Raw genomic sequence first — 26,004 nt, 5'->3', positions numbered from 1 at the left:
TTTATAACATACTGAGAGTAACGAGAGTAACACCCCACAAAAGTAACACCACACGAGAGTAGCACGAGAGCAACACCCCACCTGTTTGACACACTGCCCAGTGGAGCTGTCGGCGATGGTGAATCCGAACCCCTCTGCCCCCTTCACAATGGTTACGGTCAGTAGCTCTGCCCCCTGGATCACGCCCCCGGCAATCCCTGTTGCCCCCGACGATGCCATGGAGATGTTGTCGTCGTGCGGTGTCATGGCCTGTGCAGATCGGACAGTGGTGGGAGGTAGTGAGGACCCATCGAGGTGGGGTGTCCCGGGCTGTGTTAGAGCCTGGGGAGGGAGCTGGGAGCTCAGGGAGAGGTACTCCAGGTAAGGGTCATAGCTACTACGCCCATTCACCACCAGGGGTCGGTGTTCCAGGCCCATGGGGGTCAGGGAGGCGCTGGTGGACGCCCCAATAGAGTCCTCAGGGTCAAATGGTAGGGGGTATCCCCGGCAGAGGACCAGGGTGACGCTCTGGCTGATGGGCACGGACTGGAAGAGTTTGACCACGTCGGCGTGCGTTGTGCCCAGGCAACAGATGTCATTGATGTAGACTATGACGTCACCTGAAAGGGGAGGAAGCAGAGATCTTGTTCAGTAGTCATCAAACGGAAGAAGAGGGTCTGAATCAGGGAGGACATCTCAAATAAGAATTGAATTTTAATATTTTTTTGCTAAATATTTTAAACATTTTCTATTGCGTTCCTTAAAACAACAAGGCCGGGGAGATTGGACAGAGAGGATGTCATACAAACCCAGGGGTAGAATTTGTTTCTGTGTGTGTGTGTGTGTGTGTGTGTGTGTGTGTGTGTGCAACAGGGTCAGAATGTACAGGCACCCATCAATCACACTACAAAGGTACTGCTATGCCAACCTCGGCATGGTTAACGAACACGAACACACACACACACACTCCTTTCATTTCCAGAATGTAAAAGAGATCCATGTTGAGCGTATGGCTCCTCTCCAGTCAGAATCAAGTCAGAATCAGGGTGACATCACAACCATACACTGAGTGTTCTCAGAACAATCTCAATTCAGGGAATGGACTTTACATGGTGTCAAAAATGTTCTATTGGGATGCTGGCCCATGTTGAGGCCAATTCTTCTCACAGTTGTCAAGTTGGCTGGATGTCCTTTGGGTTGTGGACCATTGTTGATGCCTATGGGAAACTGTGGAGCATGAATTTAACTAGGCAAGTTAGTTAAGAACAAATTATTATTTACAATGTCGGCCTACCCTGGCCAAACCCAGACAACGCTGGGCCAATTGTGTGCCACCTTATGGGACGACCAATCACAGCTAGTTGTGATACAGACTGGAATTGAACCAGGGTCTGTAGTGATGCCTCTATCACTGAGATGCAGTGCCTTAGACTGCTGTGCCACTCGGGAGCCCCCCACCAAAAAATGCTGAAAAACCTATCAGCATTGCAGTACTTTTTTTTTGTACCTTTATTTAACTAGGCAAGTCAGTTTTAAGAACAAATTCTTATTTCCAATGACGGCCTTGACACAAACCGGTGCGTCTGGCAAAAGCACTTTCCTATTCATCCTCTGAATGGCACACATACACAATCCATGTCTCAATCATCTCAAGGCTTAAAAATCCTTCTTTAACCTGTCTTGTCCCCTTCAGCTACACTGATGGAGTGGATTTAACAAGTGACATCAATAAGGGATCATTGCTTTCCCCTGCATTCACCTTATCTGTCTATGTCATGGAAAGAGCCGGTGTTCTTTTCCTTCCAATAGACAATACATGGACTGGGGGATTGATTTTTTCTTCGTCTATTTAGTGACCAGGTTTTCTGGCGATTTTGACCACGGAACTCGTTCTGTTATAGTCACAGACACCAGCAGTTCTAGAAACTTCAGAGTGTTTTCTATGCACACATACTAATCATATGCATATACTATATTCCTGGCATGAGTAGCAGGATGTTGAAATGTTGCGCGATTTTTAACAGAACGTTGAAAAAAGCAGCCCGATCTCTAAGAGGATATATTATACTTCCTCAGGATTGGTGGGTCCCCTGCGGGACGGTTGCGCTAATGAAGGCTAATGCGATTAACATGAGGTTGAAAGCAGCAAGAACATTTCCCAGTACATAGACATACAGTGGGGCAAAAAAGTATTTAGTCAGCCACCAATTGTGCAAGTTCCCCCACTTAAAAAGATGAGAGAGGCCTGTAATTTTCATCATAGGTACACTTCAACTATGACAGACAAAATGAGAAAGAAAATCACATTGTAGGATTTTTAATGAATTTATTTGCAAATTATGGTGGAAAATATGTATTTGGTCAATAACAAAAGTTTATCTCAATACTTTGTTATATACCCTTTGTTGGCAATGATAGAGGTCAAACATTTTCTCTAAGTTTTGGCCCATTCCTCTATGCAGATCTCCTCTAGAGCAGTGATGTTTTGGGGCTGTTGCTGGGCAACATGGACTTTCAACTCCCTCCAAAGATTTTCTATGGGGTTGAGATCTGGAGACTGTCTTAGGCCACTCCAGGATCTTGAAATGCTTCTTTACGAAGCCACTCCTTCGTTGACCGGGCGGTGTGTTTGGGATCATTGTCATGCTGAAAGACCCAGCCACGTTTCATCTTCAATGCCCTTGCTGATGGAAGGAGGTTTTCACTCAAAATCTCACGATACATGGCCTAATTCATTCTTTCCTTTACACAGATCAGTCGTCCTGGTCCCTTTGCAGAAAACAGCCCCATGATGTTTCCACCCTCATGCTTCACCCCCAGGTATGGTGTTCTTTGGATGTAACTCATTATTTGTCCTCCAAACACGACGAGTTGAGTTTTTACCAAAAGGTTATATTTTGGTTTCATCTGATCATATGACATGCTCCCAATCTTCTTCTGGATCATCCAAATGCTCTCTAGCAAACTTCAGACGGGCCTGGACATGTACTGGCTTAAGCAGGGGGACACGTCTGGCACTGCAGGATTTGAGTCCCTGGTGGCGTAGTGTGTTACTGATGGTAGGCTTTGTTACTTTGGTTCCAGCTCTATGCAGGTCATTCACTAGGTCCCCCCATGTGGTTCTAGGATTTTTGCTCACCTTTCTTGTGATCATTTTGACCCCACGGGGTGAGATCTTGCGTGGAGCCCCAGATCGGGGGGGTTATCAGTGGTCTTGTATATCTTCCATTTCCTAATAATTGCTACCACAGTTGATTTCTTCAAACCAAGCTGCTTACCTATTGCAGATTCCGTCTTCCCAACCTGGTGCAGGTCTAAAATTTTGTTTCTGGTGTCCTTTGACAGCTCTTTAGCCTTGGCCATAGTGGAGTTTGGAGTGTGACTGTTTGAGTTTGTGGACAGGTGTTTTTTATACCTGTTCAAACAGGTGCCATTAACACAGGTAACGAGTGGAGGACAGAGGAGCCTCTTAAAGAAGAAGTTACAGGTCTGTGAGAGCCAGAAATCTTGTTTGTTTGTAGGTGACCAAATACTTATTTTCCACCATAATTTGCAAATAAATTCATATAAAAAAATCCTACAATGTGATTTTCTGTATTTTTTTCTCATTTTGTCTGTCATAGTTGAAGTGTACCTATGATGAAAATTACAGGCCTCTCTCATCTTTTTAAGTGGGAGAACTTTCACAATTGGTGGCTGACTAAATACTTTTTTGCCCCACTGTATCTGATATTGGCAGAAAGCTTAAATTATTGCTAACTGTCCAATTTATAGTAGCTATTAGAGTGAAGGAATACCATACCATTGTTTGAGGAGAGGGCACAGTTTTTAAATCGGACACTGTAGTGGGATTAACAAGAAATGTATCTTTAAAATGTTGTGAAATACTTCTATATTTGAGGAATTTTAAGTATGGGATTTCTGTTGTTTTGAATTTGATGCCCTGCACTTTCACTGGCTGTTGTCATATCGATCATGTTAGCGGGATCTCAGCCCTAAGAGTAAACAAATTAGGCACATTTGGGCAGTCTTGATACAAATTTTGAACAGAAATGCAATGGTTCATTGGATCAGTCTAAAACTTTGCACATACATTGCTGCCATCTAGAGGCCCAAATTTAAATGGCACTTGGGCTGGAATAATATATATTTGCCCTTTCTTTTGCATTTAAAAGATGATAATACAAAAAACGCTTTATTTCTTTGTATTATATTTTACCAGATCTAATGTGTTATATTATCCTACATTCCTTTCACATTTCCACATACTTCACAGTGTTTCCATTCAAATGGTACCAATAACTGGTTCCAAGAAGATTGTGCACTCTCCTCAAATAATATCATGCTATTCTTTCATTGTATTAGCTACTGTAAATTGGACAGTGCACTTAGATTAACAAGAATTTAAGCTTTTTGCCAATATCAGATATGTCTATGTCCTGGGACATTTTCTTGTTACTTACAGCCTCATGCATCACATTAGCCTACATTAGTTCAACCGTCAAGTGGAAGGGACATTGATCCTGAAGAAGTTTTCAAAACATTTACAACAGGAGTATAGCCTATCTGGCTTGCATGTATTTGTATTTATTATGGATCCCCTTTCCTGGTGTCCAGCAAAATTACACACAATGTGTGTGAATGTGTATGCATGTGTCTGTGCCTATGTTTCTGTTGCTTCATAGCCCCCGCTGTTCCATAAGGTGTATTTTTTATCTGTTTTTTAAATCCAAATGTACTGCTTGCATCAGTTACTTGATGTGGAATAGAGTTCCATGTAGTCATTGCTCTCTGTAGTAGTACTGTGTGCCTCTCTTAGTCTGTTCTGGACCAGGGGACAGTGAAGAGACCTCTTGTGGCATGTCTTGTGGGGTATGCATGGGAGTCCGAGCTGTGCGCCAGTAGTTCAAACTGACAGCTCTGTGCATTCATCATGTCAATAGCTCACATAAATACAAGTGGTGATAGTCAATCTCTGCTCCACTTTGAGCCAAGAGAGAATGACATGCATATTATTAATTTTAGCTCTCTGTGTACATCCAAGGGCCAGCCATGCTGCCCTGTTCTGAGCTATTTGCAATTTTCCTAAGTCCCTTTTTGTGGTACCTGATCACAAGACTGAACAATTGTCCAGGTGCGACAAAAATAGGGCCCATATAAATAATGTAGGACATGCCTTATTTATAGTGCTGTTGAGAAGGTAGTTTAGTGCTTTATTATGGACAGACTTCTCCCCATTTTAGCAACTGCTGTATCAATAGGTTTTGACCATGAAAGTTTTACAATCCAGGGTTACTCCAAGCAGTTTAGTCATCTCAACTAGTTCAATTTCCACATTATTTATTACAGGATTCCGTTGAGGTTTAGGGTTTAGTGAATGTTTTGTCCCAAATACAATGCATTTAGTTTTAGAAATATTTAGGACTAACTTATTCCTTGCCACCCACTCTGAAACTAACTGCAGCTCTTTGTTAAGTGTTACAGTCATTTCAGTCGCTGGGGTAGCTGACATGTATAGTGTTGAGTCATCCGCATACATTAACACACTGGCTTTACTCAAAGCTAGTGGAATATCGTTAGTAAAGATTGAAAAAAGTAAGGGGCCTAGACAGCTGCCCTGGGGAATTTCTGATACCTCCTGGATTATGTTGGAGAGGCTTACCTGTCTAACAGAACACAGAGGGTGTTCTTTAATGTAACTCTTTATCCACAATACAGCAGGGCGTGTCAAGCCATAACACATGTTTTTCCAGGAGCACACTATGGTTGATAACGTCAAAAGCCGCACTGAAAGTATAAGAAAACAGTCCCCACAATAATTTTATCATCAATTTCTCTCAGCCAATCATCAGTCATTTGTGTAAGTGCTGTGCTTGTTGAATGTCCTTCCCTATAAGAAAGGTGAAAGTTTGTTGTCAATTTGTTTATGTTAAAATCGCATTCTATCTGGTCCAACACGATTTTTTTCAAACGTTTACTGAGGGTTGGAAACAGGTTGATTGGTCAGCTATTATGGTCTCCCAAGTGCCACAGTGCTAGAGACGTCACTACAGACCCGGGTTTTTTCCCGGGCTGTATAATAACCGGCGTTGATCGGGAGTCCCAGAGAGGCGGCGCACAATTGGCCCAGCATCGTCCGGGTTTATGGAGAGTTTGGCTGGGTTAAATAGAGGTTAAAAATATATATACACTGCTCTAAAAATAAAGGGAACACTAAAATAACGCATCCTAGATCTGAATGAATGAAATATTCTTATTAAATACTTTTTTCTTCACATAGTTGAATATGCTGACAACAAAATCACACAAAAATTATCAATGGAAATCAAATTTATCAACCCATGGAGGTCTGGATTTGGAGTCACACTCAAAATTAAAGTGGAAAACCACACTACAGGCTGATCCAACTTTGATGTAATGTCCTTAAAACAAGTCAAAATGAGGCTCGGTAGTGTGTGTGGCCTCCACGTGCCTGTATGACCTCCCTACAACGCCTGGGCATGCTCCTGATGAGGTGGCGGATGGTCTCCTGAGGGATCTCCTCCCAGACCTGGACTAAAGCATCCGCCAGCTCCTGGACAGTCTGTGGTGCAACGTGGCGTTGATGGATGGAGCGAGACATGATGTCCTAGATGTGCTCAATTGGATTCAGGTCTGGGGAACGGGCGGGCCAGTCCATAGCATCAATGCCTTCCTCTTGCAGGAACTGCTGACACACTCCAGCCACATGAGGTCTAGCATTGTCTTGCATTAGGAGGAACCCAAGGCCAACCTCACCAGCATATGGTCTCACAAGGGGTCTAAGGATCTGATCTCGGTACCTAATGGCAGTCAGGCTACCTCTGGCGAGCACATGGAGGGCTTTGCGGCTCCCCAAAGAAATGCCACCCCACACCATGACTGACCCACCGCCAAACCAGTCATGCTGGAGGATGTTGCAGGCAGCAGAACGTTCTCCACGGCATCTCCAGACTCTGTCACGTCTGTCAAGTGCTCAGTGTGAACCTGCTTTCACCTGTGAAGAGCACAGGGTGCCAGTGGCGAATTTTCCAATCTTGGTGTTCTCTGGCAAATGCCAAACGTCCTGCACGGTGTTGCACAACCCCCACCTGTGGACGTCAGGCCCTCATACCACCCTCTTGGAGTCTGTTTCTGACCGTTTGTGCAGACACATGCACATTTGTGGCCTACTGGAGGTCATTTGCAGGGCTCTGGCAGTGCTCCTCCTTGCACAAAGGCGGAGGTAGCGGTCCTGCTGCAGGGTTGTTGCCCTCCTACGGCCTGCTCCACATCTCCTGATGTACTGGCCTGTCTCCTGGTAGCACCTCCATGCCCTGGACACTACGCTGACAGACACAGCAAACCTTCTTGCCACAGCTCGCATTGATGTGTCATCCTGGATTGGCTGCACTACCTGAGCCACTTGTGTGGGTTGTAGTAGACTCCGTCTCATGCTACCACTAGAGTGAAAGAACCGCCAGCATTCAAAAGTGACCAAAACATCAGTCAGGAAGCATAGGAACTGAGAAGTGGTCTGTGGTCCCCACCTGCAGAACCACTCCTTTATTGGGGGTGTCTTGATAATTGCCTATAATTTCCACCTGTTGTCTATTCCATTTGCTCAACAGCATGTGAAATTTATTGTCAATCAGTGTTGCTTCCGAAGTGGACAGTTTGATTTCACAGAAGTGTGATTGACTTGGAGTTACATTGTGTTGTTTAAGTGTTCCCTTTTTGTTTGGAGCAGTGTATATATATTTTAACCAGTAAAGCCAGGAGTGGCAATATCGTCAGCTATTATCCTCAGTAATTTTCCATCCAAGTTGTCAGACCTTGGTGGTTTGTCATTGTTGATAGACAAGTATTTCAAACCCACCACACTCACTTTGCGGAATTAAAAATTACAATGCTTGTCTTTCATAATTTGGTCAGATATAATTTGATGTATAGTGTCAGCCTTTGTTGCTGGCATGTCAAGTTTTCTAATCTTGCCAATGAAAAAAAATCATGAAAGTAGTTATCAGTGGGTTTTGTGATGAATGAGCTATCTGATTCAATGAATGTTGGAGGTGAGTTTGCCTTTTTTTTTTTTTTTTTCAAATTTTGATTTAAGGTGCTGCAAAGCTTTTTATCATTCTTCATCATTTATCTTTGTTTCATACTATAGTTTCTTAATCTTTTTATTAGGATTAGTCACATGATTTCTCAATTTTCTTATTTTTCATTCCTTTTGTTTCATCCCTCTCCACCTTTACAATTTTTAAATTCCTCATCAATCCAGTAAGTTTCTTAATGGGTGCATGCTTATTAGTAACTGGAATAAGCAATTTCATAAATGTGTCAAGTGCAGCATATGTTTGCTCCTTATTATACACTACGGACCAACATATTATTTACATCAACAACATAGGAATCACTACAATACTTATTATTGTATGACCTCTTATACACTATATTAGGCCCAGCCTTTGGAACATTGGTTTACCTAGATATGGCTACTATATTGTGATCACTACATCTGATGGATCTGGGTACTGATTTCAAGCAAATTTCTGCAGCATTAGTAAAGTTGTAATCAATATGTGCTTATGAATTCATTCCTGTGCTGTTTGTAACTATCCTGGTTGGTTGACTGCTAACCTGAACCAGGTTGCAGGCACTGGTTACAGTTCAACGCTTTTCTTGAGTGGTCAGCTTGTTGAAAGCCAGTCAATATTTAAATCACCCAGGAGATATATCTCTCTGTTGATATCTGTTACAGATACAGGTATCCTGTGTGTGGATCCTGAGTGTGTATTTTCTTTCCTTCTGCCCTATTCACAGGTGCCACCAATCAGTCACCAATCAGTCGCTAATCTGAAGACACACCTGCTCCTTTTCCCTTACCCAATCACATCCCCTTTCCCTTGTTTTAATTAGTCCTCTCTGGAGAGCTCTCTTTTGTTTTTGCAACTACATGTCACTTTGTCTGTTAAAACCTCTCTGGGCAACCCGGTCCTTGAATCGGTCCTTGTATACCCAAAATGTCCATTTATGAAGACCGTCAGATCCAGGAAAAACAGTTTTTAAACACAACGTTATTTTTTTAAATTAAAAAAGTTGCCTATAAACTTCAAACTACTTTTGTAATCCAACTTTAGGTATTAGTAAACGTTAATACGCGATCGAATTCATCACGGGGCAATCTGTATTCAATAGCATTAAGTCTTCAGACGATGGTCGATATTCTCTCTACCAAAACTTCCTTTGTGATGCAGTGATGACAGGAAATGCCTCTTCTTCGTTGAACCAAGGAATAACGTCACACCAATTGCCAAGACTGGAGACATCGTGTGGAAGCTGTAGGAAATGTCAACTGGGAGCCATCTATTATCTCTTCCTATAGACAATACAGGCAACTGGCGCATTGATAATTTTTTTTCTTTTGGGTGATCAGTTTTCCTTGGGATTTTCCCCGAGACATACGTTCTGTTAAAGTCACAGCCGTGGTTTAACCAGTTTTAGAAACTTCAGAGTGTTTTCTATCCACACATACTAATCATATGCATATACTATATTCCTGGCATGAGTAGCAGGACGTTGAAATGTTGCGCGATTTTTAACAAAATGTTGAAAAAAGTTGCCCTAACTCTAACAGGTTTTTAACCTGTGAGTATTGCTTTGTTATGGTGTTTGTTTGACGATGGGAAAAGGGGGTACCAAGAAAAGTCGCCCATGAGCATACACTACCCATAGGTAAATATTGTCTAAAGGACATTAGTTAGAACTGGGTGGACCATCCACTGGGTTGTCCATTACTGTGTGTTTAAAAAATAAACCCTGAGTGTTTGGCGGTAAATAAGTTGTACGTTTTCACTGTTACTGTATAATTTGTTACGGGTCTCGTTTCCATCCCCCCCTAGACTGCAGGGCCAAAGAGGTTTGTAACTATCACATACATTATCAAGCATTCACACATGTTATCCAGATACTGACTGTTAGCACTTGGTGGTTTAGAGCAGCTTCCCACCAGAATGGGCTTTAGGTGAGGCAGATGAACCTGTAGCCAAATTACTTAAATATTACTGAACATGAGATCCTCTAATCTTTACAGGAATGTTTTTCTGAAAATAAACAGCAACAGCTCCACCCTTGGCATTACTATTTTTTCTGAAAATGTTATAACCTTGTAATTGCTACCACTTTATCAACAGTATTATCTAAGTGAGTTTCAGAGAGTCAGAATATGAATGTCATCTGTTACAAGCAAATTATTTTTCATCAAACCTTTTTTCCTTAAGCTGCATATGTTAACGTGGGCTATTTTGAGCACTTCTTCTGGGATGCTTGCATAGTTTTCATTGCATTACTGGGACGTTTAGCAGAAGTAGATATGCTCATGTTATTTATGTTAGTGCAGGGTGAGCTGCACACAGTGGACTTCCTCCTAGGGTATACCGCCTCAGTGCTAACAGTATACATCTGGTTCATAGGCACATAAAATAGCTGTAGGATCAGCAGAGGCATTCAGGGCAGCTAGAGGGACAAATTAGGTTACTTTGTGTCTACCAATGCCCCTGGTGTGAATTTGTTGAAGAATTATGACAACTCTGCATCACAATGGTAGGGATTAGCTGGGCTTGGTACAATGATAAGTCATTGTCTCAATGCAGCCTTATGCTGTGAAAGGATCCAGGAAACCCAAATTATTTGGGTGGATCCCATCCTCATAAAACATGTTTTGTTTCCAAAAGGTATTGAAATTGTCAACAAAAGTTACACCCATTGAGCTTGCATTAATCACGTAGCCAGTTGTAAAGAAAACCCTGCTAGTGTTCAATGCCACGATTCAGAGAGGGCACTTGGCCAGATACGATGGTTATTTTGTTTGTGTCTAGCAATCAGCTCTTAAATCCAGTTTCAACTGTTTAGAGCTGCCCTTAAATATCGTTAAAACCCATATGGACTACGTTATAATCGATTTCCATGTCTTGACATAGAACATTTGGGTGCAGCTTAGTAATGTAATTTACTCAAGCTCCGGGATAGGACATTGTTTTTGCACCAGGAACAGTCATATTTCTTACCATGGAGCTGCCCAAAATCAAGCTTCACAGGAATCGGAGAACCCTTTATGGATGGGCGAGAGGCAGGATAACTTGAGCCCGTTGCTCCTGGCACCTGGTGCAGGCCGCTGACAGCTGGAGATGCCCCGCTCGATCGAGAGAAGGGACAGATTTCCAATGTCAACTTCAACATTGTAGAAGTAGGCACTGTAGCTCCAGTGACCAAAGGTGCATCAGGATCAGGCTCCAGGACTGTGAAACTATTCGTTTGTATCCTCTCCGGGTTTCTCGTTAGGGGTGTAGACTGCTTTTGCGGAAGGCCGCTGTCTATGGCTTCCATGGCTCGTGGGATGCGACCAACGTTGATTGCTTTGCTCCTCTTGCTGTGCTCCTTTGACTCTGCTATCAGATGGGAGAGCTCTGTGCAAAATGGGCCAGTGAGATAACTACAGACGACAAGGCAGAGATGCGTCCAACGAGCGTGAACACCGTCCAGCCACAGGCGTAGAAAATGTAAACATTCTACTCTACGTTTTCCCCAGTTTCTTACGTAGGCTGGCGATCAAGGAAGCGACCTCAAGCTTATAACCCTTGCATTGGAACTCTGAGTGATCCGGTTTGTGCTGGAACAAAGCTTAGTAGATACAGCTCCTGCAGCGTTGCAACCGTTCATTTATTTCTCCAGACAAAGAGGGCTCCATTGCAAAACTCATCTGGTAACAACTTCGTTAGCTTGATGGCTGGCAGCTTAGCGTCTCTGTCAAGCAGGCTTCAACCTGAGAATGAACCACGGGAAAAGCTTCCCCGATGACGTATTTTTTCCCATACCCCTGTTTCGAGATGGGATAATTCTAAATCAAAATAAATGTCACACACATACTATTTAGTGTTTGTAAAGACAAGATTAAATCAAGAATATTCTGATGGGTGACAATATTAGCCTGCCACTTTATATTATATAGTATCACTTGTGAATGATGCCCAGCATAAGGCAAGAAACAATTCCTTTTTTTGGCAACTTTTTCGAATCATGCTTTCACCTCGTGTAGCCAAGCCTATAGGCATATACAATGCATTCGTAAAGTATTCAGATCCCTTAACTTTTTCCACATTTTGTTACATTAGCCTTATTCAAAAATGTATTAAATTAAACATGTTTCTCATCAATCTACACACAATACCTCAATGACAAAGCAAAAACAGTTATAGCTTTTTTATTATAGCAAATCTGTAAAAACAGATACCTTATTTATATAAATATTCAGACCCTTTGCTATGAGACTTGAAATTGAGCTCAGGTGCATCCTGTTTCCATTGATCATCCTTGAGATGTTTTTACAGCTTGATTAGAGTCCATCTGTTGTAAATTCAATTGATTGGACATGGCTTGGAAAGGCACAAACCTGTCTATATAAGGTCCCACAGTTCACAGTGCATGTCAGAGCAAAAACTAAGCCATGAGGTCAAAAGAATTGTCCGTAGAGATCCGAGACAGGTTTGTGTCGAGGCACAGATCTGGGGAAGGGTACCAACACATTTATTTAGCATTGAAGGTCCAAGAACACAGTGGCCCCAACATTATTTAAATGGAAGAAGTTTGGAACCACCAAGATTCTTCCTAGAGCTGGCCGCCCGGCCAAATTGAGCAATCAGGGGAGAATGGCCTTGGTCCCACTAAAGTCTGAGATTTCCAGTCCGAGTTTCCAGTCCACAATCAAAAGCTACGGTAGATATAACGTGATTTGATGTCATTTTATCGGTGGCCAATGACCTTGAGCCTTTTTGGGTGGGCACTTCTAATGTAACTCTATGGCAGCACCCAAGAGTCTTGAATTTTCGAGCACTCCCTGTAGATTTTGCGGTGAGGTAGTGTCCTCATGAGTAACAGAACGCTGAGCCAATCACAGCGCAACTAGAGAACATTACCAACCCCTATGCTCCGTATGTTTGCAAACCCCTACGCTCCGTATTGTTTGCAAACTTGTGACATGTATTAATGCCAAAATAACATGCAAAACATGCAAAAAATGTAAATAATTTAATAATAATAACTGATGGCTCACTACAACACAGGATAACCTCATGTGCGCACGCCCTCAAATTGTTTGGGAAAGTATCCTTTCAATTTTTACTTTGTTTTGTTCAATTGTATTCTATATACTATAATGCCACAGAATTCTAACAATCTTGTCTGCCAAATTAACTAGCGTAGCCCACAGCCATATGGCATAGGCAGATCAGTACCATACCTTAAGGGAACATTTTTGTCAGGACCCGGTTACGAACCTGGGTCTCCGGAGTGAGAAACAGTCACTTAACCAACTGAGCCACGAATAGTCAGCAGAACCCAGAAGATGAGGCAGACACAGCAGTACTTAAGACGGTGTATTTAATAAAGTAAAAAGGAGAAGTCCTTAAATACAAAAATGGCAAATCCAAAAGGTGGTAGGAATAGCACAAAAAAGCCTCAAGAGACACTCAAAAACAAAAACAGAATTCCACAAGAGCATCCACCGGAATCGACAAGAAAACACAGAACACTAGGGCTGGGTGCTAACATACAAACACAGAGCACAGAACTGAGGGAAACTAAGGGTTTAAATACAATCAGGGGAAACGAGGTACAGGTGCAAATAATAATGGGGAACAAGGGAAAAAACATAAGGTCAAAAAGCACAATGGGGGCATCTAGTGACCAAAACCCGGAACAACCCTGGCCAAATCCTGACAATTTTGACATTTGCCATATGGTTAGTGAGAAAGTCCACATTGCAAATGGACGGTCCCTTACTAGACGTCCGACATCATTTCTAAAATTTGTGGCGGCAGGCCGTGCAGCAGGGCCAGATCTTCCAGGAAGTCATCAAACTAAGTCTCTCGGACATTCGGTTTCCGTTTTATATAAAATTCTAATTTTGGTCATTTTTCCGCTGTCCCGGTAAATCCCACAAGAGGGCGAATGGAATCATATTGCAAATGTACAAAATCACGACATGGCCTTATCTCGTAAACGTAAAAGACTTCGAAGACAACTTGGTGAGCATAGGTTTGTCATAATGGGCAGTTGGCCCCGAACAAGATGGCGTCCAGGCCTCAACGGTTTTTGAGTTATGGCCACTTTTCTGGGATAAAAGGTCAAAAATGAAAATAGAGCAATTTTTCCGTTTCACGTCAAAGTTGAACCTACGGTACCAATAAAAAAAAAGCCATTTATCTATCGTAATTTAACTTCTAGACTTTTTAAAATGTGATTTTACTAGGCAAGTCAGTTTAAGAACAAAATCTTTTTTTCAATGACGGCCTAGGAACAGTGGGTTAACTGCCTGTTCAGGGGCAGAATGACAGATTTGTACCTTGTCAGCTCGGGGATTTGAACGTGCAACCTTTCGGTTACTAGTCCAACGCTCTAACCATTAGCCTACCCTGCCTGCAATAGTTAACTTTGTTCGAACTATTAAAGAACCGTCAGGTTTAGAGTTCTGAAACTTTAGAAACCTGTTCAAGAGCTCATGTTGATAGTGCGTGGTGAGTTATGTGGCTCTAGAAGGTTCTCGGAACGAGAAACAGCCTCGTACATTTGCAATGACTTCAATTCATTTTGACCATTACAAAAATAACGACATTTAGAAAAGTCCCAGAGTCGCAAGACTAGGTCCATTGAAACCGGCTCGGCCCATAGACGGACCCCAATGTTTCTGTCCGATAGCTCATTCAAGGACCCTGTAGCAAGGCATGGAAAAAAGTGGATTTTCAGCACCAATTAATGTCTTGCTCGGGCACCGAATTACCCATCGAGCCGAAACTTGGGATTCAGGGTCACCTCAGCTTGGCCTACATATAATGTCAGAACTGGACCCGCAGCTAGAACGTAACTTAGTGTTTTATGTTTCTATTATGGTTTGAACAGAAGGAGCTGTGAATTTTGAGCCAGCTCCAAAATATGTGATAGTTGGCATCTAAACGAGTTGTAAAAAGCGGGTGTGGTGTCAGTTTGTGTCAGGTTGGTGTCAAAATTATATCTAATTGACTGATGAATGGTGACTTGCTGGCTGACTTTTCTCCATTTGCAATATGTTTAAACAGTGAGGAACCATCACCAAAATGACATTCTGAAATCAACACCAACGAGAGATGGAGAGGAATCACTATCACTGCCCGGCCATTCCGAGTTCATCAGGCCAGTCAATTTTGCATTTGTGATGCTAAATGCACATTGAAACATACTGCAAATGCACAGCAGTACACCTGGTAATTTGAACGGGTTACCAGGAGCACATTTTTAATATGGTTTTTAATGCCATTATGGGGTAGCAAGTGGTCCACGGTTGGGTAGGGAGCACCCCCCACCCGTGCCCATCCAAAGGCAGTATAAATGCTTTTTGGACATGGTTCACTGACTTTTGAGTTTGTAAACCGACTTCCATTGATCGTACATGGCAAATGGACATAACATCCTGATTTGGCACTTTCAAATCTTTCATATTGCATTTGGACATGATAGGTTTTTGAAAAAATGTTCACATTTTCGACTTGCAATATGATTTCATAGGAAGTCAAATGGACAAAACATATTCCTTATGCACAAGTAAAAAAAACAATGTTTCAAATGATTATAAAATGACTAAAGTATGTTGATACAGTTCTTATACATGTGTAATTGACACAAATTGAAAAAAAATCGAAAAACGGTCCAGAAAGCACTTTTTAACTTAGTGTATAGGGGACGGTTGCGTTCCCACTTGGGCAAAAAACAGGGAAAATGCAGTGCCGCAAATTTAAAAAAATGATTTAAAAATCAAATGTTCATTAAATCAAACATGTAACACTGGTTGTGAATCCAGCCAACATGTCAGATTTTAAAAAGGCTTTTCAGCGAAAGCATAAGAAGCTATTATCTGATGATAGGCCAACAGTAAACAAAGAGGGTAGCATATTTCAACCCTGCAGGCACTACACAAAACACAGAAATTAAATGTGCATTACCTTTGACAAGCTTCTTTTGTTGGCACTCCAATGTGTACCATAAACATCACAATTGGTCCTTTTGTTTGATTAATTCCGTCCATATATATCCCAAATATCCATTTATTTGACTCGTTTGATCCAGAAAAAAACAGCTTCCAAGAAACAAAACGTCACTACAAAACATTTCAAAAGTTGCCAATATATTTCAAACTACTTTTGTAATACAACTTTACGTATTTTTCAACGTTAATAATCGATCAAATTGTAGACGGGTCTGTGTTCAATACAGGAAGACAACAAACCATGCTACTTTTCACGTCTTGCGCACTCTCAACAGTGTTACCCAGTTCCTAGATGGCCTACTTCTTCATTGCACAAATGAATAACCTCAACCAAATTCCAAAGACTGGTGACATCCAGTGCAAGCGGTAGGAACTGAAAACAGGTGCGTAGGAAATATTGTTTGCCAATGAGACCTCAGTGAACAGACAGAGACCAAAAAAATAAAAAATCTGAATGGTTAGTCCTCTGGGTTTTGCCTGCTTCATAAGGTCTGTTATGCTCACAGACATGATTCAAACAGTTTTAGAATCTTCAGTGTTTTCTATCCAAATCTACTAATAATATGCATATCTTATATTCCTGGCATGAGTAGCAGGAAGTTGAAATTGGGCACGCTATTTATCCAAAAGTGAAAATGATGCCCCCTATACCTTAAGAAGTTAAGGGGGTGATAAGTTTTTCAAATATTTTGCTATTTTTGACTTTTGACTTCCCATGAAATCATATTGCAAATGGACAAAACATGCCTTATATACAAGTAAAAAATAAATAATAATAATGATAATAAAATTTGACAAAAGTATCAGTTCTTACACGTGAAAAACGGTCCAGAAAGCACTTTTTTAAGGAGGTGATACGTAAAAAAAAAAAAAAAATCAAAATTGTACTCTTGCGTCTTGACTTGTCTTACATTTGCAATATGAAAAATCACGGTGGAGCGCACTCGCCATCTGTTGGATTTCTGGAGTGTTACACATGGCATTTGCAATCAACTTTGAATGAAACAATGCCGAATTGAGTGGTATTGGACACCGTGTATATGACTTGTCCGGTGCCAATAACTTCCCATTCATTTTTGTCCATTTCAGGGGGGGGGGGGGGTGTTGCCTTACTAACATAAGGACAACTCTGAGTATTCTTCATATGTTTCTTAGACCTGTCTAAAATAAACAATGGATTTATTTTGAAGGTGTAGGTTATATGACATGGATATATTATACTTTTAACCTTTCTGGGACCGGGGGCAGTATTGAGTAGTTTGGATGAATAAGGTGCCCTATGTAAAGTGCCTGTTACTCAGGCCCAGAAGCTTGGATATGCAAGGTAGTATTGGATAGAAAACACTATCCAATACTACCATGTTTCCAAAACTGTTAAAATAATGTCTGAGTATAACAGAACTGATATGGCAGGCAAAATCCTGAGGAAAATCCATCCAGGAAATGCTATTATTTTGAAATGGCTGTTTTTCCATTGAAAGCCTGTCCACCATACAAATACTTATGACCCAATTCACGATCCCTATGGCTTCCACTACATGTGGCCAGTCTTTAGGCATTGTTTCAGGCTTTTACTCTGGAAAATGAGGGAGAAACAACATTTTCAATGAGAGGACAGTGGACATTTCCAGAGATGACCGGGAGCGCGCCTCTTTTGTTTTTCCTTTTCTATTGACGGAGATATTGTCCGGTTGAAATATGATCGATTAGTTATGACAGAAACAACCGGAGGATTGATTATAAACATCGTTTGACATGTTTCTACTAACTTAAGGTACTTTTTTGATTTTTCGTTTGCCTGTGATCGCGCTTTGTGCCAATGGATTACTGAACAAAACGCACCAACAAAACCGAGGTTTTTGGACATAAAGAGGGACTTTATCGAACAAAACATTAATTGTGTAACATGGAGTCTTGTGAGTGCAACCATATGAAGATCAAAGGTAAGTGATCAATTTTATTGCCATTTCTGACTTTTGTTACTCCTCTACTTGGCTGGTTACTGTTTAATGTTTTGTGTGCTGGGTGCTGCCCTCAGATAATCGCATAGTATGCTTTCACCGTAAAGTATTTTTGAAATCTGACACTGTTTGGATTAACAAGAAGCGGAACACCTATCCCTAATAGGTTTTAACAACTGGATGTTCCAATGGTCTGCATCAGTGGCTTGTATCCTATGTTTGGAAGCCAAGAGATGCTGTGTGTGTCTGTTTGTGCATGTTGGTGTGTTTTATTTTGGCAATGTCAAAAAGAGGAGACAGCAATCACAAGACAGTGAAAATAGTTCAGAACACTTAAACACAGCACACACGCACGCACGCGCACAAACACACACACACACACACACACACACACACACACACACACACACACACACACACACACACACACACACACACACACACACACACACACACACACACACACACACACACACAAGGTGGCCTCAGATTACATGGTTTGCTAATTTTATCTATTTTACAAAGTTGATTAGGAACACATTGTTTAAAAAAATCTACTTATAAAAAGTCCATGTAGCTTAAATATTCAAGTTAGCTGGACTTCAAACTGGGAAATTGTTGACCTAACTTGGAATACTCCACTAACGCAAAGATCTTTGCTCAATGCGAGTTGATTTTGAAAAACAATGGAGTGAACGGGGAAATATTTAAATCAGCTGAGTTGATCACATGAGTGTTTAGTTTGCTGAGCTCTGCAACTTAAAATACTGTGTTGGCTTAAATACATGAATATTTTACCCAGTGTGCCTTTCAGCAAGTTGTATTTTACTTTAATTTATAGCCTTTAATTTTATACTTGACAGGGACCAGTTTAGAACCAAGACATTTATTTCATGAAGGAAATATGATGCATCAGATATATAAAAAAAAATGTGGGCGGATTTGTTCTAAGATTATTTTACCTGTTTATCGGTTCTGGTTAGTCTGAACAGATTTGAAAGAACTGTGGGCGGATTTGTTCTAAGATTATTTTACCTGTTTATCGGTTCTGGTTAGTCTGAACAGATTTGAATGGTCCATTAATTGGATCAGGACTCAAACTGGAAAGGAGCCACATTGGACTAGGGCTTTGGCGGTCATGATATTTTGTCAGTCAGTGATTGTCATTCAAATATCTGCCGTTCTCACGATAATTGACAAACACGTTTAGCATCTCGAGCTTCCATATTTAGTCTACAAGCCACTGATGCGAATCTTTGGAACATCTACATTTTAAAAAGTCTTAATCTATTTAATATAGCCTATGCCATCACAATAAATACATTTAAATTCATTTTAGGTAGGTCTAAAGAAACATTATGATTAAAAAAAATAAAAAATGTATATCCTATTTCAGAAGAACAGAATAGCATATTCTGAGTCGTCCTTATGTTAGGCCCTGATCTGTCTATGCCAAATGGCTGTGAGTCACACTAGTTAATTTAGAGGGCAAGATTTGCTTCTAATTTCCATGGCATTATTTTATAGTAGGAACAATACAATTGAACATATTATTTAAGCGAGTGCGAACATACGGGTATTCTGTGTTGAGCGGTTAACAAAGAAATGGGTACTCCTATATTCTTCCTATATTCAGTTATTTATGCAACTTTAGCTGTCATACAAGTGTTAGTCAAAATGTTCTGATTTCTAATACACTCTAAGGCTGAATGATGCAAAAACACAAAAGAAATGATGCAAAGAGTTGTATGAAAGAAGCGCTCTGCTCTGTTTCTTGAGCAAGCTGCCCACACAATAAATACATTCTGTCTCTCATTCACAAATTGACAAGAACTTAATATGCTTACACAGTATTCTCAGTTTAATCTGGTCTTCACATACTTATATATAAATAAAATGTGTGGACATTTTTTACTTAGAATGGCATACACAAATTAAGAAATCCATAACCTGCATTCTAATAGAGTGGACGGAGGTTATGTGCAGTTACTTTTTTAATATGCCTTTTCAAAGAATTGAGCAATAAATATAGCAGCATGAGAATGCTGGGAACCTGCTTTTATTATGTAGTGGCCAGTCAGAAGATCAACTGATTCTTTAAAAATATAACCTGCTTGTGGATTGTGTGTAGCCCAATAACAAGAGCCTACAGACAGGAACACACAGCAAATCTGTCAGTGAATAGCATGCAGACAAAACAGTCCTTTCGCAATACAATAGGGGAAAACACAGGTTGGAAAGCAAATGGCTCCTGCTGCTGAAAAGAGAAGAGTCTAATCCATCTGCTGTAGTCTACTAAAATATTTGATCAAGTTCCAAATATTGTTTTACAAAGTAAAACAAGACAAAGATATAATTGCATGAAATGTGTTTATAAAAGGACAAATTTTGCTGGGTTCATAGGCTACAACAAAAACAAATTATGTAAGTGACTCAACTCTACTGTTCTATGCCACTATGCAAATGCCATAACATGCATGCAATGCTTTATTTTAAAGTTTTTTTTTCTCATGGGTTCCTGTACCTCAGAGCTCCCCAGGTTGCTCCCAATTTACAAATTAAGCACTAGTCTCAACAAATCCTAAATTTGAGAAATTAGTTATGATTTAGAATGGGCCATTAATCATGCACTTATCAGAACAGGGGCAGGGTAAAAAAAAACGGCATCCATATGCTCTTGAATAGCAAACACTTATTTTATTCCATGCATCAACCAACTATGAGTAGCTGGCTCTCACTGCGCAACAGGTGATCCTATTCCGCTCAAACTCTGAATGCCAGGGCTCTCATGAAGTGTTGATTTTTGATTGTTTGCATTGACGCCAGAGTGACTAGAGGGACAATAGAGTGCTGAATAACGGCCATTAACAACTGGCTGTTAGCAAGTTTGGTATGGCTACTAATGACCATCAGAATGATCAAAGTGGTGTTTTGTAGAAGCCTATTCATTGTGACTCAACTGTCACGTGGAATTTGACTGCAGACATAACTTCTGACTGCCGGTGTGGTGGTAAATGCGGTCACCGTAACAGCCCTATATGGGACTCTAAATATAACATTAACATACTATTCTGAACCAAAATATATAACAGACGAGTTGATGTTATATTTAAGCAATAAGGCATGAGGGGGTGTGGTATATGGCCAATATACCACGGCTAAGGGCTGTTCTTGGGCACGATGCATCGCGGGCCCTTAGCCATGATATATTGGCCATATACCACAAACCCCTGAGGTGCCATATTGCTATTATAAACTGGTTACTAATGTATTTAGAGCAATAAAAAGTGTTTTGTCATACCTGTGGTATATGGTCTGATATACCATGACAATCAGCCAATCAGCATTCAGGGCTTGAACCACCCAGTTTATAATACAGTTCAGCCAACTTCAGATGTCTTGGCGTAATGGTTAAGGTTGTTGACAGTTGCTGGACTGTGATATGGATGGGGCGGCAGGTAGCCAAGTGGTTAGAGTGTTGGACTAGTAACCAAAAGGTTGCAAGTTCAAATCCCCTGACAAGGTACAAATCTGTCATTCTGCCCCTGAACAGGCAGTTCCTAGGCCGTCATTGAAAATACGAAATTGTTCTTAACTTGCCTAGTTAAATAAAGGTTAAAAAAGGTGTTCAATAGTTATGATATCCTTACATTGTTAAAACTTCTTAAGGCTAGTTGACACTATTGTCACGTCCGGATGAAAAGTGTGCCCAAAGTAAACTGCCTGCTACTGAGGCCCAGAAGCTAGGATATGCATATAATTGGTAGATTTGGATAGAAAACAGTCTAAAATGGTCTGAGTATAAAATAACTTATTTGGCAGGCGAAACCCCGAGGACAAACTATCCAGGATTTTTTTTATTTTAGGTCACCACTCCCTTTTCAATGGGTTTTCTATGTGGATCCTATCGCTTCCACTGGCTGTCAAGTCTTTGGAAATTGGTTGATGTTTTTCCTTTGAGAAATGAAGAAGTAGGGCTGTTCAGAACGAGGGTCGAGTCTAGTGTACTGTTGTGGTTGGGGTGCGCGACTTGAAAGCTTGCTCCACCTGGTTTAAATCCGGTATTGAACACAGTTTATCACGTCTTAAATTTGATCTATTATTTACATTTAAAAATACCTAAAGTTGGATTAGGAAAGTTGTTCGAAATGTTTGGATCAAGTTTACAGGTAACTATATAAATACTTTGTAGTCATGTTGAGCGAGCTGGAACCGGTGTTTTTCTGGATCAAACGCGCCAAATAAATGGAGATATAACGACAGAATTTATCGAACAAAAGGACCATTTGTGATGTTTAATGGACCATATTGGAGTGCCAACAGAAGATAAGGACTTCAATACAAAAGTTAAGTCAACATAAAAAAATCAAGGCAACGACATGCAATAATTTTTTTGTTTACTCAACTTTGCCAAATGTTGACTCAGTTGAGTCAACTCAGTATACACATTTTTGACTCAGTTGAGTCAACTCAGAACTTTTCTGCCCCAAAGTTGAGGGATCTAGAAATTGTATTGCAGCTGGATGCCTTGATTTTTTTTTAAGTTCAAATGTATTTTTTTATACTGCATCTTGGGGGCGTGTGTGTGTGTGTGGTTAGTTCCTGTACAGTACCTGTGTCCATCTTCCCATCCTGTGCAGCTGGGCCCTCAGGTATGACACTCTTGACCTGCAGAAACTCATCCGGCTCGTCCCCTCCAATGATGGTGAAGCCAAATCCCATGTTGCTCTTCTGGAGAGCCGTCGACAAAAAGGAGCCCTTCAGCTGTGTGGGGTCCCGTGTGAACGGGGGCTTCTCTGGAGAATGGGAGGGTGAGATTAGAGTAGGCCAGTTAAATACACTAGAATATTCACACTTCTTAAAAATATATTTTTTGTTAAGACAGTAGGATATATAGGGATAAAAAATGGAGGAGACAAATCAGAAATGGTCAGCCTGGACTGGAGTGGGGATTACATCTGGACTAGAGTTGGCAGTGTTACATCCATGCAGGACAACTTTATCACTAAGCATTTAATCACTACAATAGCGTTCACTATAAGTGGATTGTCTGTACGTAATATGATATGTCATTTAGCAGACGATTTTATCCAAAGAGTGTACACATTTTAAAATATGTTTGATCTCTGTGGGAATTGAACCCACATCCTTAGCATTGCTAGCGTGATGCTCTTACCAACAGAGAACCATGTTATGCCTGTGTCGATTATACACAGTGTACTAAAAATACCTTCCTAATATTGAGTTTCACCCGCCCCTTTTTGGCATCAGAACATCTTCAATTCATCGTGGCATGGACTCAACAAGGTTTCGATAGCGTTCCACAGGGATGCTGATCAATATTGACTCCAATGCTTCCCAGTTCTGACAAGTTGGCTGGATGTCCTTTGGGCGGTGGACATTTCTTGGGACATTTCTTGATACATACGGGAAACTGATGTGCGTGAAAAACCCAGCAGCATTGCTGTTCTAGACACAATTCAGTGTGTCTGGAACCTACTACCATACCCCGTTCAAAGGCACTTAAATATTTTGTCTTGCCCATATACAAGCTATATCTCAAGCCATTATCTCAATAAATCATTATTTAATCATTATTTAACCTCTCTCCTCCCCTCTATCTACACCGATTGAAGTGGATTCAACGACTAACATCAGTAAGGGATCATAACTTTCACCTGGAGTCACCTGGTCAGTCTGTCATGGAAAGAGCAAGTGTTCTTATCTCTCCTTACACTGAGTATAAAAAACATTAAGAAGAGGAAGTAGTTTTTTGTATGCAGTGGTCTGGGCTGACACTGTGTATATATTTTCCTCTGAATACCAGGTATGGGCAGAGTTGACAATCCTTGGCTAAATTGGTCAGGTGCCACAAAGAGAGCCTTAGAAACTTTACAATTTGACCGGAACAGCACGGCTGGCTCCTTAAGTGTACACGGAGAGCTAACATTCATAAAATACATGTCAATCTCTCCTGGCTCAAAGTAGAGGAGAGATTGACCTTCATCCCTACTTGTTTCAAAGACTAGCACACAGCTCAGACACCCATGCATACCCCACAAGATATGCCACCAGAGGTATCTTCACAGTCCCAAGTCCAGAACAGAGCACAGTACTACATAGAGCCCATGGCTACATGGAACTCTATTCCAAATCAAGTAACTCATGCAAGTATAGAGGTGTGGCTGTACCTCTGTAAATAGTCGGTAAGGGCAGAGCTGACAGTCCCTGGCTCTGCATCTGCTGCTGCTGCTCCAATCGTCTCTTGGCCTCCACGACGGGGTTCTCAAACTGGGTCCTTCTGTTGATGTGGCTGCAGGGAATAGGACTATGACAGTGAAATCCAGCAGCATCAGTGGGTTTTGGGTTCTCTTCTTCACGGGATACAGATACACATTGACTAACACGTCTAACGTAATATCGGTGAACATAGCTAAAATTGAAACCAATGCATGATTGAGATGAAAGTGTCATGTTAGGATTTTGTACTAAGTCTGTGGATACCCAACAGTAGCTATTGTAGTACACTCTATTGGAAAATTGTAATTTCTACAGTAAATGTGTCTATTATAAACAGAAAAATACTGTGAAAGCATTACACTGCAGCATACTGTAAATGAAGCTGTATTGTGGGAAAATGTAAGCGGTGAAAAAAAAGCTGTATTTTGAATGGTACTGTATGTAAACACATTATCTAGTAACCAACCAGCTTGCAACAATCCCATTTAATTACAGTAAAAAACAGTCTCAATGTATTAATTTAGCATTATAGTAGCATTGTATTTTTTACAGTACAATAGTACAGTCAGTTGATCTGATATTCTAGTAACTTACAAGCAGCTAGTGGTAAATAAGTAACTGTGAATATTACAATAGCTTACTTGCCACTAGTGGCCTCCCGAGTGGCGCAGCGGTCTAAGGCACTGCATCACAGTGCTAGAGACCAGGGTTAGATCTCAGGCTTTGTCAGGATGTCCTTGTCCTATCGTGCTCTAGCTAATCTATGGCGGGCCGGTCGCATGCACACTGACTTCGGTTGTACAGTGTCTCCTCCGACACATTGGTGTGGCTGGCTTCCGGGTTAAGCGAGCAGTGTTAACAAGGCCGTGTTTCGGAGGACGCATGACTCGACCTTCGCCTCTCCCGAGTCCCTACGGGAGTTGCAGCGATGGGACAAGGCTAACTACCACTTGGATATCACGAAATTGGGGATAAAGGAGTAAAAATTCAATAGAAAAAAATACAAAAATAAACTTACTTGCCACTAGTACCCCCTTTACAGTGTAACTAATTAAGACAGAAATACATTTCCATAGAACAGCATTGTTGAACATTCTTAAAATGTTTGTTGAATATTATAATGCTAGACCTGAACCGAATGGGAATGTTAGCTAATCTCTTGGGAATGTCCTTAGAATTTTTTTTTTCTGCTAACAAAATGCTTTCTAAATGTTGGTGGGATGTTACTGTATCATCCTAATGTTAGATCAAAACCTGATTAGAAGTCAATGAGAATGTTAGCTAATGTCCTGGGAATGTTTTCTGTTTGCGGGGAGGACTTACTCTACGTAGTAACTGCCATAGATAGGGTCATCAATCTTCTCCCAGCCATACGGCAGCTCTGGACAGAAGGAAGAAAGAAGTCGTGTATTAGGAGAGAGGGGATTTTTTTTTTTTAAAGAGCGAAGGAACGATTTGGCAGGGACAAGTCCACCTTTCAAGAAGGCCCCTTTTCCAGGTACTGGATTGAGCGAATAGTTAAATGAAAACAAAATGGATAGAATGTCCAAAAGGGAACAGCAGGGAGGTAAGTGAGAAGTGAATGAAACAATAAAAATAACATATTAGACACTACCGTTCAAAAGTTTAGGGTCACTTAGAAATGTCCTTGTTTTTGAAAGAAAAGCAAATTTTTTGTCCATTAAAATGACATCAAATTGATCAGAAATACAGTGTAGACATTGTTAATGTTGTAAATGACTATTGTTGATG

General features: G+C 40.9%; 1 protein-coding gene across 5 annotated transcripts in view; it reads right to left on the bottom strand.

Moving 5' to 3' along the window:
- Positions 1-26,004, bottom strand: part of LOC135509743 (membrane-associated guanylate kinase, WW and PDZ domain-containing protein 2-like) — a 314,746-nt gene that overhangs the window by 97,351 nt on the left and 191,391 nt on the right. For all 5 annotated transcript variants that reach the window (XM_064930644.1, XM_064930645.1, XM_064930647.1 and 2 more), the window contains exons 7-10: positions 25,576-25,633; positions 24,204-24,325; positions 22,626-22,808; positions 82-599 (exon numbers count right to left, since the gene is read on the bottom strand). In XM_064930644.1, the coding sequence (XP_064786716.1) occupies positions 82-599; positions 22,626-22,808; positions 24,204-24,325; positions 25,576-25,633 (881 nt within the window). The remainder of the gene's footprint in view (positions 1-81; positions 600-22,625; positions 22,809-24,203; positions 24,326-25,575; positions 25,634-26,004) is intronic.

This window comes from Oncorhynchus masou, chromosome 22 (genome assembly GCF_036934945.1).
Source record: "Oncorhynchus masou masou isolate Uvic2021 chromosome 22, UVic_Omas_1.1, whole genome shotgun sequence".
NCBI lineage: Eukaryota > Metazoa > Chordata > Actinopteri > Salmoniformes > Salmonidae > Oncorhynchus > Oncorhynchus masou.
The sequence above is the reverse complement of the archived record's forward strand: the minus strand, read 5'-3'. Positions and strand labels throughout refer to the sequence as shown.